Below are 15,978 nucleotides of genomic sequence, written 5' to 3'. Positions count from 1 at the left end.
TGACCCCTGGCTTCCTACTTTATTCCAATTATAATGAATCAAATCCATTGCTATCATTTATTTTGATGTTCATATTGTTCCTTAATTTTCTCCTTTCAGAGAGCCTCTGCAAGCTAGCTTCTGTGTCATCTTTGCATGACCGCATCGTTCTCTGGGCACTTTCTTGTTTTCTGGCACAAGTTGTTCTAATGCTCACCTTGTTCTCTTCCTGCTTTAGCCTAAAAACAGCTATTTCTCCAAAAGCTCTTAGCCCTCACAGTGGATAACGGTATTTAAAAAACCAATTCTGGGCACTAGAGTGGCACTGTTCCTATACCCCATCAAAGGAAAGAGCTAGGGGATGTATGTATTTGCCTAATTTTGTCTACTCAAATTGAGTTCATAGAATACCTCCAATGCCAATGCCATACCACAAGGTTAATTGTAGATTTTCTTTTCTTTTCTTTTATGTTAATAACTTCCTTGTAATACTGTCAGAAAGCAGGTACCCATTTTTCTTAAAATTCTTAAAGCGTATCCTGATCAGTTTGCCTGTATGTAACCAGTCTCCCAACAGTGCCACACAATGGAATAGATGGTCTCCATTCAGGCTTTGATACCCCTCAGGCGGTCACCCCTTCTTCCACACTGGGACGTCTTTACTGCGTTTCATCCCTGACATACCATGACTGGGACACTGTTTTTACAGCAAGGAGGGCAGAAAGTTTTTCCTCTTGTTTATGCCCATATTCCCAATACCTAGAACAGTGCCTGCAACATGATACATGCTCAATAAAAACCAGCTGCTTGAATGACTCTCCCTGATGATTTAGTATATTCCCCCACGCTGGGCATTCTGAGAGTTTTCTTACTCTCCAATCTCACATAATTCTAATAACAGCAGCTTCTGCAGCTCCAAAGGTCAGGTCTCAAATCTACGTGACCGGTTCCCTGGAGGACAGCAGAGGGGCCCAACTTAGGTGCATCCTCAGATTTCGGGATTCTGGAGCCATTTTGATATGAATCAACAGGAAAGAATGTGGGTTCATTCATATCAGGATATCCAGAGGTGCACAAAGAATGAGTCAAGGTAGGGGAGAGAGGCTTGAAGAATAAGAGCTCAGATGCAGAGATAAGAAATATCTGAGAAGCACCAGGACTGACCCACAACAATGAATGACTGCAGACACAACCAGAGATTAGCAAAAGTTGGCTTAAGAGAGAAAGCAATTCTTCTTGGAGATTTTGCTTAGTATTTTTGATAAATGTCATGTCTTAACTTATACCTGTTATTTTAATACAATCAAGTTCCCAAACCAAATTCTCACTCTTATTTAGAGAACAAAGTAAAAACCAATATGAAAGTTTCATCATTTTTAAAAGAAACTCAATTCTGATGTTGCTTAGTTTCACATCAGGATATTACTTGAAATGCAGAGTGATATTCCAGATTAAAACTGGGCTTTCGTGTGGCACTAATTATAGTTGAGCTCTGAGCACATTTCTTCCTCTTGTATTTCAGTTCAGTTCAGTTCAGTTCAGTCACTCAGTCATGTCTGACTCTTTGCAACCCCACGGATTGCAGAATGCCAGGCTTCCCTGTCCATCACCAATTCCTGGAGCCTACTCAAACTCATGTCCATCGTGTCAGTGATGCCATCCAACCACCTCATCCTCTGTCATCCCCTTCTCCCGCCTTCAGTCGTTCCCAGCATCAGAGTCTTTCCCAATGACTTGTATTTAAGAGACTTGAAAAATATTTTTTTATAAGTTGCTAAAGGGCTTCCCAGGTGAATCTGTCTGCCAGTGCAGGAGACGTAAAAGATGCAGGTTCAGTCACTGGATTGGGAAGATCCCCTGGAGGAGAGCATGGCAACCTACTCCAGTATCCTACCCAGAGAATCTCATGATTAGAGGTGGCTGGTGGGCTAGAGTCCATAGCAACACAGAGTCAGATATGACTGAAGCGACTTAGCAGGCACAAAGGGAATTACTAAAAGTTATAATCATGAGTGACTAATATCATACATAGATACAGTGTTTTCAGTTAAATATATGTATATTAAACAAATTATATTTTAAATCATTTAAAAATTTTATGAGGTTATAAGTTAATGTTTGCAGACAGATACTTCTACAAGATTTTTATGTAACTCCCCATTTTTCCCTCTTCACATGCAGCAGTGTTCTACTTTTTAAACTTAATTTTAGGAATCCTAGGCAGCAGGCACCACAACTACAGAGCCCTGGGCTGTAACCACTGAAGCCCACGTGCCCTAGAGCCCAAGCTCTCCAACAAGAGCAGCCACTGAAATGAGAAGCCTGAGCACAACTGGACTCTAGTCCCTGCTTGCTGCAACCAGAGAAAGCCCCTGCGCAGCACAAAGACCCAGCGCAGCCAATAAATAATTTAATTAATTTAAAACAGAATCCTAGGACGTCCCCTGGTAGCCTACCTGTTAGGTCTGTACCTTCAGTGCCATTGCCTGGATTCAATCCCTGGTCTGGGAACTGAGATCTCAGAAGCTCTGAGACATGTCCCAAAAAAACAAAAAAAGAATTCTACATTTTCTCCCATGGTTTTATGTATCAGGCTTGTATTGTTCCTGATGTTGGTTCCCACAGTGGAAGTTCTATTTCCTCCTCCTATATGTCATCACACATGGCACCTTTCCGTAAAACCCATCCTTCCAATGAAATTACGTATCTTTTTAAGATCAATACTCAGTATTTGCATAGCCATAAATACAATTACTTTCTTCTCTTATGCAAGATTTTATTTTCCCTAGAGCCAGTAACTGCATAATTGTTATATTGGCTTACCTTTATTTGTATCTATCATTAGTTCAACTCCCAAACTCCAGGTCTCTTTTTTCTTTATTGAAGTATGGTTCATGTACAATATTACTAAGTTTGAGGTGTACGGCATAGTGATTCACATTTTCATAGGTTATATTTTATTTAGTTATTATAAAATATTGGGTATATTCCCTGTATGGTGCAATATATCCTTGTAACTTGTTTGTTTTGGACTGTGCTGCATAGCTTGTAAGATTTTAGTTCCCAAAGCAGGGATCAAACACATGCACCCTGCAGTAGAAATGATGAGTCCTAACTACTGGCCAAGGAAGTCTCAGTGTATTTTATACATGCTAGTTTGTACCTTGCAATCCCTACTGCTATCTACGTCTTCCATTTAAATCTCCTCTCAGGTCTTCAGAGGCAGCTAGAATGTCATTAGTCTAACCTTGCTCTGAGTTTTTTTTTTCATTTCTGTTATCATAGTTTTAATTTCTAACATCTCCTTTTCATTTTTGAATATTCTTTTCTCCTTGCATCATGTTTGCTATTTCTTATTTTGTATACAGTATTAATACAGTCTACATTTACTATATTTTGGATATAGTAATAATAAGGTCTTCCCTGGGAACTCAGCTGGTAAAGAATCCACCTGCAATGCAGGAGACCCCAGTTTGATTCCTGAGTCAGGACGATCCCCTGGAGAAGGGATAGGCTACCCACTCCAGTATTCTTGGGCTTCCCTGGTGGCCTGGATAGTAAAGAATCTGCCTGCAATGTGGGAGACCTGGGTTCGATCCTTGGGCTGGGAAGATCCCCTGGAGGAGTGCATGGCAACCCAGTCCAGTATTCTTGCCTGGAGAATCTCCATGGACAGGGGAGCCTGGTGGGCTACAGTCCATGTGAGTCACAGAGTTGGACATGACTGAGCGACTAAGCACAGCCCACAGCATCAAAATAATAACACTTTGGTTGTTTTTGGTTTCAGTTGACTTCTCTTTGTTTCCTTGTTTGTTTACTTTGGATTATATCTTTCATACCAGAGGCATTTCTGTTATTTGGCAATCCTTGGTTAGCTACTTAAATTTAAGATTGGGAAACACTACTGTTCATAAGGAACAAAAAAGTAATTCTGTAAATGCTATTGGCAAAACTGATAACTTTTGGGAGGAAAACTTCATTTAGACTGTGCTTCATAGCACTTACCAAAACAAATTCCAGTTTTATTAATGATAGTTAATTGTTCTGGGTTTTCTTGGTTTTTTTGCCATACCACATGGCATACAAGATCTTCTTCCTCAACCAGGGATCAAACCCATGCCCTGTGCATTGGAAATGCAGTTTTAACCAATGAACTGCTAGGGGAGTCCCTAAATGTTTCTTTAAAATCTATTAACCTGTTAAAAAAAAGTTAGAGAAATGATTATCTGTCGTGGCTGGGGCAGACTTTCTAAATTTGAGGTGTTAGAAGAAATTATATTGAAAGAAAGACCAGAAAAAATTTTTGCAAGATATGTATAACTTACACATTTCAAAAGGACAAAAAAAAAAAGAAAGAAAGAAATTTGTAGAAAATATGAGAAAGGATTAATATCTTTAAAACAAAAAATAAAAAAAATAGAATCAAGTTTTAAACTGCAGTTGATAAATGGACAAAAGACATGGACAGACAAATGAAAGAAGAGCTGGCTAGTAAATAGAAAGGGATAGTACTTGACCTTGCTAGTAATTCTTAAAATGCAAAACAGATAATAATGGGTGGTTATATTTGTATCAGATAAGCAAAGAAATGTTTCATAGTTGTGCTGGTTAAGGATGTGGTGAAACCTGTGTTCTCATGAATTGTTTGTGAGTAGACCTTTTGGGAAAGCAATTTGGGAATGTTAATTAACGGTCTAAAAAAGATAGGTGCACTTTTGCCTGATTTTTTTTTGAGTAGACCTTTTGGGAAAGCAATTTGGGAATGTTAACTAATGGTCTAAAAAAGATAGGTGCACTTTTGCCTGTATGAAAGCATTATACTCAATATTTGATAATAATATCAGATTTATTGAGTGCTTACTGTTTGGCATCATCTAAATCTGTACATGTATAAACTCATTTACATCTATAATAATTTTATTAGGTTATCCATTTAGCAAAGGAAACTGAGGCTTAGGTTGATCAGAAGCCTGTAGATGTTAACACGAGTTAATGATAGAGCCAGGACTCCTGGGCAGTCCTCAGAACTTAGGTTCTGAAAACATTGTAATATTTTTAGATAGAGCAATAGTCAGGATGCAGATTGCTCATTATAAAGCAACATTAAAAGTCTGTAAAGGTATTTTTATTGGTAGACCTGTGGAAATCTACTTAAGCACCAATTATCTAGGTTTATTTGAAATTGCTTCACAAGGAATAACTAAAGTGATAGGGAATGCTTAATGAGAGCTTACCTGTACTAAATAAGTGCTTTTACATTCCTTAACTTGTTGAATACCTTTAACAACCCTTGGAGGAAGGTACTGTCAGCCCCATTTTGCATAGAGAGATTTGATATCTTGCCTCAAGTTACTCAGCAGAGCCAGGATTTAAATCCATATAGAGTCTAGACTCTTAACCAACATACAGAGTTGTATCTCTTCTTAAAAAGCCTTACAGTCCAGTTACATTGTAAGTTACATTAACATTGCAAAAATAACAATTCTTCTTTGATTTACTGTAGATTGAGGCTTCATTTGGAAATCTGAAACTTTTATATATATTTATAAACATATACACATATATACATACATATATATGTATGTAAGCATTTAATCTACAGAAGCAGAAAACTAAAATAGGCTAAAAGAAGTTTTTAAATGTTTTCCCCTAGGATTTCATTGCTATTTAACCCAGTTCTTCCAATATATGGTACCCTTTAGAATCTTCTGATTTGTTGAAAATAAAGTGTAGTGACTAAATCAAACAGCAAAAATCCATATATGTAGTGAATGCAATCCTCTGACAAATGAGTTAAAATCAGGTCTTCCTGACTAGATTTAAAACTACCTGTTACACTCAGGCAGTCCTTGTTGTCTCCCAAATCTTTCTGTACTATTTCCAAGGCCTGCTATGTCTACTTCATCCAATTTCTTTCTTATTCTTTAAAACTCAGTTCAGATTTTACTACTGCCAAGAAGCCTTCCTTAATGGATACACACACCATTTGCGCTTTGGTATGAATCCTATCTGCTCTCTTAGCTCCCTGATTACCTCATGACACTATAATGCATTTTTCCTTCTTATCTGTCTGCTATCTCTGCTGTACCTGCTAAATCCCACCCAGCATCTGACAATGTGTCTTTACTCGGCATATGCTTTTAATTGATATGGGGGAGGGGGGCATTGAGGGGAAACAGGAAGATAAAAATTCCCACATACTAAAAAAGCATTGTCAGCAAAGTCTATAGACAGATATACCATGAAGAAATAGTGTATTCATATCCCACATGACTTTTTTCTTTGACACATAAACAGCTCCTGCACATCAGTAAAAAAAAGTCCACTAACCAATAACTAAAAAACCTCTGCAGGTCAAAGGAAACCATCAATAAAATGGAAAGGCAGCTTACTGAATGGGAGAAAATATTTGCAAATTATGTATCTGATAAGTCCAAAATATATTTTTGTTTTTATCAAAAGTACATAAATGCATGCAACTCAGTGGCAAAAAAAAAAAAAAAAGGCATAAAATTCAATTAAAACCGAGCAGAAGAGTAAAATAGATATCTTTTTAAAGAAGACATGGAGATGGCCAACAGATACACAAACATGCTTAATATCACTAATCATCAAGGAAATGTGAATCAAAAACACAATGCAATATCACTTCATATTGGTTAGAAAGTCTACTATCGAAAACACAAGAAATAACAAGGTTGGCAAGGATGTAGACAAAAGGAAACCTTTGTGCAGTGTTGATTGGTACAGCCACATCTAGACTGTATATTGTCTGTGCAGAGTACATCATGCGAAATGCCAGGCTGGATGAGGCACAAGCGAGAAGCAAGATTGCTGGGACAGATATCAACAGCCTCACATATGCAGATGATACCACTCACATGGCAGGAAGTGAAGAGTAACTAAAGAGCTCTTGATGAGGGTGAAAGAGGAGGGTGAAAAAGCTAGCTTAAAACTCAACATTCAAAAAACAATTTCATGGCATCTGATCTCATCACTTCATGGTAAATAGAAGGAGAAAAAGTGGAAGCAGTGACAGATTTTATTTTCTTGGGCTCCAGAATCACAGCGGACAATGACTGTAGCCATGAAATTAAAAGACAATTGTTCCTTGGAAGAAAAACTATAACAAACCTAGACAGTGTCTTAAAAAGCAGAGACATTACTTTGCAGGCAAAAGTGCATATAGTCAGTGCTGTGATTTTTCCAGTAGTCATGTACAGATGTGAGAGTTGGACCATAAAGAAGGCTGAGCACCAAAGAATTGATGCTTTCAAATTGTGGTGCTCGAGAGGACTCTTGAGAGCCCCTTGGACAGCAAGGAGATCAAACCAGTCAATCCTAAAGGAAATCAACCCTGAATATTCATTGGAAGGACTGATGCTGAAGCTCCAATACTTTGGCCACCTGATATGAAGAGCTGACTCATTGGAAAAGACCCTGATGCTGGGAAAGATTGAGGGCAGGAGGAGAAGGGGGTGGCAGATGATGACATGGTTGGATAGCATCATTGACTCAATGGACGTGAGTTTGAGTAAACTCTGGGAGATAGTGAAGGACAGGGAAGCCTGGTGCCCTGCAGTCCATGGAGTTGCAAAGAGTTAGACTTTCCCTCCATTCTTTTTTTCTAATCTATCCCCAGGCCCTTCCTTACAGCATGGGCCCTGGGGTAAGAGGTAGGGGAAAGTCGAATGATGCCTGGCACAACTAGAGATGCCATCTCGAACCCCACAGAGGTCCTCTGGCAGCAGTTTCAGACCACAGAGAGAGCTTTGTACACCCTCCATAATGCTTATAAAGATTGCAACACAAAACATAAAGTGACAAAGTAAAAGTTAACAGCCCATCAGGGGAAAAAATTAACAATCCATCAGGGCAGACAGATAAAAAGTAGGTAGAGTGGCTAGTTATCATTCTACAGTAGGCACAAGCATGTATCTGCATTAGACACAAGCATGGTGTCCATTTTTAGGAGCTTTCTAACATATTAATATTACATGATTTCCAAAATAGTTTCCTACTTACTGTTGTTCCTAGGTCACCAAAATGGGACAGCCAATGTGGCCTTAAAAATTAATCACTGGGAGGGGGATTCAGCGTGGGGAACACATGTAAATCCATGACTGACTCATGTCAATGTATGGCAAAAACCACTACAATATTGTAAAGTAATTAGCCTCCAACTAATAAAAATAAATGAAAAAAAAAAGTAAAAGATTAACTTCTTAAAAAAAAAAAAAAGATAGTTTAAAGTAATCTATAAAATGGAAGACATGACCAGGAACAAAGGAGGCTGACTTCATCGTCTCACAACAGATACTTTCTGCTTGCCAAGACACTAAATAAAAGTGATGTGGCTCGGAAGAACAGGGCTCTTGATCTAAGAGGCCTTGAGTCCCCCGGTCCCATCTTTAAGACTTTAACTCTGACTCTAGTCTCTTTTTCCCAAACTGTGCGTCGACCACTTTCGATCCCTACCTGCTGCACTGGCCGCAGCAGTCAGAGGGTTGTGTGGAGCCTGCAGAGAGCAGCTCATGCAGTGATGGGGATGATCCAGCACAGAGGGAGAAGCTCGGGATGCCGGAAACCCTCAGCCTAAACTGGAGCAGTGAGAGGGCTGTGAGGAGGACTGCATTTGGAGACACGGCCAGTTGAGGAGCAGAGGCCCTTCATCCCAGTGATAAAGGGGAAGGAGGGGGGTGGGCCAGGGAAAGATGTTAGCGCTGCTTTGCTGGCCAGGAGGGGAGGATTTTGTATGAGGTTCCTTCTGTTCTGTCGGTGTAATAGCATCTGACAGATGACTTAAGACTGTAAGACAGACTGTAAGGTTATCTGCTGAGAGCGCAGTATGGAAGGCCAGTGGTTGGTGTGTGTGCTGGGACTTTGAAAAGAGAGAAGTAAATAGTGACAGTCATTTTGGAGAGTGAGGACACCAACACAGAAGGATTTCAGAGAAGTGACTACGATGACCAGGTAGACTTGAGGGCCCACTTGAGATCTGTATTTATGAATTTTAAGTGAGGGGAAATCCTTGGGGGTCGCATGCTTAGGACTCCGTGCTTTCACTGTTTAGAGTAAGAATTCAAGCCCTCTTGGGGAACTAAGGTCCCAGAAGCTGTGTGGCACAGCCAAAAAACCTTAAAAATTTAAAACATTAAGTGAGATACCAGCATGCTTATGGATTTCTCTAGCAGTATCCACCTGTTTCAGTACAGGTGAGGATGTAGGAAATAATAAGTGTCAGATCATTATTTCCCAATACATACATATTTCTTCAGAGACATTAAATGGCTCTAAACAAATGAAGACAAAGTATGAATTGCAAAGCCTTTAATGAAAATGTTTGTTTTTCTTTTACAACATGCATCACTTCACATCGGTTTAATAGCAATTAATTCAATGCTTGCAAACTTATCTGCCTCTGAATTTAGTCATAATGCATGAATTCAAGCTAATGAAACTGAGGAAAATCAACAGCTCATCTAATCCTTCTTTATATTCCTTCAGGATCAGCAGGATGCATAAATGAGTTCTTTGCAAAGGCTAAAATAGGCTGATGTATAAATTGTGAGTTTATTTTTAAAAAGCTGTGTAAATGCAGCATTTCTACTAAAACATTTAAACCAAAGGTCACACTTATGAAAACAAAATTCTTGATGGGGCTGTTTTCATTTTTAGCCATTTGACGTTCCGCTCTTTTTGACTGAACAGATGAGAGTTCACATGCCTACACAGCTGGGACTTTGCCTAAGATCAATTTGCTTAAAGATATTCTTTTGTTATATTTTGTTGAATATTGGGGAGTACTTATATCGTTCAAGATTAAGTCTGGGTTATCCCTTTGATTAAGAACTAAATTTACTAGAGATACATTTAACAATGAAGATTTTAGACAAATATTCACCAGCATTAGTTCTGTTAGCAAGCTGAAAAATGTTGTAGGCCTAATATCAAACAATAAACAAGCGAGGTAAACATCAAGCCTCTTAGAAGAAAGACCACATGCTCCTGCTTCTGTAAAAGCATTATTTGTTTGGAAGAGTGGTAATATAGCCTTTTACTCAACTATTATTTCCTTAATATGAAAAAGAGACAAAATGAGCTGAAGATGAAAACTCCATTCCACAGTTACACTCCACAACCCTTAACATAATTCGTGAGATCTCGATTTTTACAGTTGTTTTTCCATGCCACCCTATGGAGAAAAATGAAACAAATGATAAGAAGTTTGAAACATATCTTCATTGTCTTATAGATACTTCAAATCCTTTGTGAGAACAAAATAGTTAATCAGTACATGAAATACAAGATACAGACAGATCCAAGTATTGCTTATTTGTTAACTGGAAATATGTATACCAAGGACTTTACATCTCCCCAAGGCTTCACTAGAGCACAGAATGCTGAACACAAATGTTGAGTCTTGTGTAGTCCACAAAATAACTGCAAAGCTTATTCCATATTTACTTACTTTCAAAAATAATTTCAAGATATGGCAAGGAACTGGTAGAGTGTGGAAAAACTTAAAAACTCTAGAAGTCCTTAAAATAAATTCAGGTTAAAGTAGATTGTTTCTATGTAATACACTGTTTAGCATAAATCTTAATTTTTTAGATTTTCAATTCTCTTGGTCTTAGAGAATATTCCCACACTTTTCTCATAACAGGAGGATAAAACTGCTCCCTACCCTCCCACACACACCTTTTTTTGGCCACACCACATGGCCTGTGGAATCTTAGTTCCCCAACCAGGTACCAGACCCCCTCCTCCTGCATTGAAAGCATAGAATCTTAACCACTAGGGAAGTCCCCAGATCTCTCCTTTAATGCTTAACCCATACCTTGCTCTGTGAAGGGAACTTACATAGTGTTGAAGGTCCATTATACTTGAAACACAAACAAACTCCGAAATTGTGGTTACCAATTGTGGGTATTGTGGGTGGGGTGAAGGGTGGGGAATTGGATGAAAGCTGTGGAAAGTACTACAAACTTCCAATTATAAGATAAGTAAACACTGGAGATGTGATGTACAACATGATAAATATAATTAACACTGCTGTGTCTTCCATATGAAAATAGAGAGTACATCACAAGATTTTTCATCACAAAATTTTTTTCTTGTTTCTTTAATTTTTTTTAATTTTTATTTTTAAATGAAGGATAATTGCTTAACAGTATTGCATTGTGTTTCTTTAATTTTGTATCCATTGAGATCATGGATGTTCACTAAACTTACTGTGATAAACATTTCATGATGTATGTAAGTCATTATGCAGTACACCTTAAATTTATGAAGTACTGTGTGTCAATTACATCTTGACAACACCGTATGGAACACAAAAACAAAAAAATAACATACCATGCTGTGATGCCTTGCTGACTGACAATCTTCTTCGCACATGCTACAGCTTGAGTGATGTCATCTTTCAGCAAAGCTGGAAAAGAGGTGGTGAGAAATGAGGACAATGTTCACAGAAATTTCACGTAAATTTTAGGTTCAGCCAGCTTTATTCTCTTAGGCTGAGGAAAGAACAACTAAAATTATTTTTTTAAGAGTCCCTGTATCTGTGAATATTGGGAGAAAATTCTCTCTCTCCATTCTATCCCATTTGGCATGAAATAAAGCATTCTGTTTCTCATTTGCCAAAGCCACTGGAAGCTCCAAAACTATTAACTAATATGATAGAAGGTTCTCTTTTCACTGGACACTTTGAAAACAAAACAAAAACAAACAAGCCAAAACCAGTCTAGCAGTTTTTTGCTCAGCAGTTCTACTAGTGAAAATTTATTCCAAAAAAAGAAAATTAATAAGCGATGTACCCAAGACGTATACATTAATACAAGAGTTGGATTAATAAATTTTAGAATATTTAGTGAAATTCTATTCATCCAGAAAAATTAATAAGATTGATATTTGTTGAGAAAAATGATATTGTGCAATGATGAGCAAATTGTAAAGTAGGAAATATAGTACAGTTTCATTTTTGTTGAAGCATATTGCTTACGTGTTTGTATGTGGGTACAAATGTGAATTATATAGCTTTACATCCATGTACGTGAGTGATGTGTATTCTGAAAGAAGATGTGGATACCACAAGTTACCATGGTCATAAGTCTCTGGGTAGTAGAACTCTTATTCAATGACCACAGATTATTGTATAATACAAAATAATTTTTAAACTAAACTAACTGTATATAAAAGATATGTCCAGAAGCTAATCTTCTTTACTAGGAATTTTAATATTAAAAATTAAACAATATCAAATTATCAATATTTCTCCAATATTTTATGCAATAAATATTGCATGTGCACACGTGCATGTGTGACTCTTTGCGACCCCATGGACTGCAGCCCTCCAGGCTCCTCTGTGCATGTTGATTCTCTAGTCAAGAATACTGGAGTGGGTTGCCATGCCCTCCTTTGGAGGATCTTCCCAACCCAGAGATCGAACCTATATCTCATGTCTCCTGAACTGTCCAGAGGGTCCTTTACTACTAGCCCCACCTGGGAAGCCCTAAATATTGCATATGTTTTCTCAGTTTTAAAAGGAACTCAATAGAATATTTGTTTTACCCCAATTAAAAACAAATCCATATATTAACTTTTTAGAATGACAGTGATTAAATAGGAGGTGTATTTTTTAGATATGCAAACTAAAGAATTTAGGAATGAAATGTGATAATGTTTCTAATTCACTTTAAAATCACTCAGCAAAAAAAACCCCTACGGTAAAATATATACATAAAAGAAGTAAATATGACAAAATTTTAAAAAAGACCACACAACCAAATTATCCCTAAACCTCTCCCAAACCAGGAAAATTAGTAGGAATGGCATTGTTCTTTACAAAGCATCAACATGTCCAGTTATAATACAGTGATAGATCATTCCAACTCTTGTATGTTGGCAAACAGCAACCTTATATGATACCAGCTTTTTAATTTCTTACTTAAGGAATTATGAGGTAGATGCTAAAGCAGTTTCTAGAAGTTAAGATGGAGTTTTTCTGGTCCCTCATGAACTCTTCAAGACTTTTTCATTTGTATTAAATCTCTCTTCTTATAGGTACCACCAAATGGGACCTGTGCCATCACTCAACATTATTTTATCTTACCACTGCAGGATACACCACAGCCATTAACTGCTTTTGGGGTTTTGCCATCATTACACCACCATTTGCTGTTGATCTGAAATAGCCCATAATCAGTGCTTTTGCTTCCAGGATTGTAGTTTTTAACTTGTGTGTTATAACGGCTTTCTCCATAGGTCAAGCACATCCCTGAAAAAAAATGTATTTTTAGTAATAGGAACATCATATGACTTATATTTCATAGCACAATTCTATTTTACTAATGACTTATTTTAGAAGCATAAAGATATATTTATCTTGTAAATATTTTAACACTTGGTGTTAAGGGCCCTTAAGAGAATTCTTTTGTTAGCAAATCATTTGAAAATACTAATGAAGTAAGATAACATATTGCAAAAATATTAAAATAGCTGTGTCTTCTATTACTATTACCCTTCCCCTGCTCTCATCCCTCAGGTAAGATTGAGCCTCAAATGGAAAAATCAACAGAGTGGTTAACTGGGTTTGGTCACTAGTGGCAGATGCATATGCTAATGTAAAAATACTTATACTAGGAAAAATAAGGATATACTAAGAGAATCTTATGATACCTAAAGGTGAATTTGGATATCAAATTAGAATCCAGACAATAAGAATCATAGGATAGGAAAGACTATGTCATCCATCCATCCATCTAGCCATTTGCTCATTTATTAAAAAATAGTTATGGAGGGGAAATGTCTGAATTCACTCTGAAAAATACAATGTTGACATTGACAGGTATGGACTGAAATACAAAGGAACTTTTCCTTAGGGCACATCTTGAATTCTGTGGAAGAAAATGAAAAATAATTAATGAACTAGAGTCAGAATAATAGAATGCTATTTCATGCTACATTTCAGGAATCCTTATGTAGATATTGATTGAGGAGAAATAGGTTCCTACAGTCCCTGTTTTAAGAGTTCAATGTAATTTTTAAAAAAATTTGGCTATTAAAAACCCAGCATCTTTGTAGGGGGATTAAAAATGACAAAAATACTGCCTTAGTCAGGCTTGCAGAACCCAAATTCCAAGCTGGAAATGGCTGAGGGCTGAAATATATCTTGCAGTCACCCTACAAGTGCCAGCTGGCAAATTTAGCGGCACCAGAGGAGTAAAGCAAGATCTGGCATGCTTAGGATGGTATAGGATTTGACCCTCCCATGCCTCAATCCTTCCCTTGGTACATCTGATTCTGAGCTGATGTTTTTGAACCATTGTAAATGTACAAACCCTTCAAAGAAAGAAAAAAAAAAAAGCCATTCACTCAAAGTCCCTTTCTTATTCTTCTTCCTCTATTAGTATCTGTTCCACAGCTGGCTAACTACTTGGAAGGATGAAGAATAGTTAACTTACAGTTTGCCAGGCTGACTCCCTTGTAGCCAGCCAATCCAAATTTCTTCAGAGTTCTGGCAAGCTCACATCTCTCAAATTTCTTGCCCTGGACAGCAACGGAAAGGAGGAGAAGCCCCAGAATAAGAAGAGCCTTCATGTTGACAGAAGCCAAATGTCCAAGCTGACCAGGCTGAGCTGGGCTTGGTATTTAACATCTTTTCACTTCCCCCTTCTCTGACCAGTTTGGGAGCTCCACCCTTGGAGACACGTGGAAAGCAGGGAATGTTTATTGCATCACTTACACTAAAAGGTTTGTTCTGTATGTTTTCAGAAGGGTATTTTGATGTCCTAAGAGTTAATTGCGAGAAAATAATGAAATGATATTGCTTGAAGACATTGCTCAGAAAGAACTGGGATTAGTCCTATTGCCCAAAGAGGAACTTCCTCCTGTTTTATTGTGAATTTGAGCCACTATAAAGAAGAACCTGAATGAACATATTACACAATTGAAAATGTGCTCCCATCTTTGATTAACATTCATTTGCATTAAGTTTTTTATGTGCTTTCATTATGTTGTCTTCATCTTTTTCACTTAAAATTATTTTATGTACATTTTTCACAAAGAATGTGACACACGGCCTGTTGTTCTGATAGGTATATAGCAAAACACCACATTGATCACAGATTCCTATGCTGACTCTTTTGGTTGTTTCTCAATTCTTAATTTGTAAATCAATATTCTACTGTTATAAGTAAGCCTCGTGTGAACATTCCTAAATCCTTTCTGACAATGTCTTACTTCACTTTTTCATGTTAGAACATAGTCATTGTAAAGTGAGAAAACAGTATAGTAAAACCTACAAAAGAGTAACAGAATTATGCCACCCCAAAATCTTCACCTTTGGCACAAAGATTATTTTGAGCTGAAGGCAGTTGAGAAGAAGCAGATTCAAGGAAAGTCCTCTTCCTCCCTCTATTTTCCTGAAAGTAAAACATAAATTTGTGTAGAAATTAATCACTTAAAACTCTAGACACCTATCAGCCCGGAGACAACACCTGAGGATTCTGCAAAACAGCCTTTACTGACTAGCTATTATCTTCCGTTATCTTCTAATGTGTTTATTGTCCCACAATTTGCCACTCATGGAAGCCTAGTACTCTATTCCTCTGTCTTGTTGCTCACTGAAAAATATATTGTTCTTTGGTTAAGATAATCTGTAAATCCAAATTCTAGCTTCTTCCTTGAGTTAGTCATCCCTGCATTTCTTACAAGTATACATGAGATGTATATGTTAATATACTTGTTTGCTTTTCTCTTGTTAATCTGTCTTGGGTTACAGAGCCCCAGCGAAAAACTGAAAAGTGTAAAAGGAAATAAATGTTTCCTCCTGTACAGTTTCTAGTGATGAGGATGGGACAGTGAAAAGCTGGAACACTCCACTGTCCCTGGAGACTGCAGTTGAGATATAGGATAACTGACAGCAGACCAGCAGAAGGTAAGAAATCTTACCATGTCAGTCTCCCAACTCTCTATCTGTAGCGCATTGTCAAGAGA

General features: G+C 37.5%; 1 protein-coding gene across 1 annotated transcript; it reads right to left on the bottom strand.

Moving 5' to 3' along the window:
- Positions 1–9,294: 9,294 nt before the first annotated feature.
- On the bottom strand, positions 9,295–14,640 carry LOC110148164 (lysozyme C, tracheal isozyme). The gene is made up of 4 exons (XM_020910075.2): positions 14,445–14,640; positions 13,094–13,258; positions 11,338–11,413; positions 9,295–10,174 (listed from the first exon to the last, which is right to left on the bottom strand). Exons 1-4 carry the CDS (start codon positions 14,578–14,580, stop codon positions 10,108–10,110), a joined length of 444 nt encoding a protein of 147 aa, XP_020765734.2. The 5' UTR covers positions 14,581–14,640; the 3' UTR covers positions 9,295–10,107.
- Between the last annotated feature and the right edge of the window lie 1,338 nt (positions 14,641–15,978).

The sequence above is a fragment of the Odocoileus virginianus genome, chromosome 24 (genome assembly GCF_023699985.2).
Source record: "Odocoileus virginianus isolate 20LAN1187 ecotype Illinois chromosome 24, Ovbor_1.2, whole genome shotgun sequence".
NCBI lineage: Eukaryota > Metazoa > Chordata > Mammalia > Artiodactyla > Cervidae > Odocoileus > Odocoileus virginianus.
Note: the sequence above shows the minus strand (reverse complement) of the source record. Positions and strands in the feature narration are given on the sequence as shown.

Excerpts from the sequence above, each read along its gene's own strand:
- LOC110148164 (XM_020910075.2), bottom strand. The coding sequence starts at position 14,580 with ATGAAGGCTCTTCTTATTCTGGGGCTTCTCCTCCTTTCCGTTGCTGTC. Across the intron at positions 13,259-14,444 it reads GGGAGTCAGCCTGGCAAACT|GGATGTGCTTGACCTATGGA; the intron begins GTAAGTTAACTA and ends ATTTTTTTTCAG. Across the intron at positions 11,414-13,093 it reads CTGTGGTGTATCCTGCAGTG|CTTTGCTGAAAGATGACATC; the intron begins GTAAGATAAAAT and ends CCTCTTTTCCAG.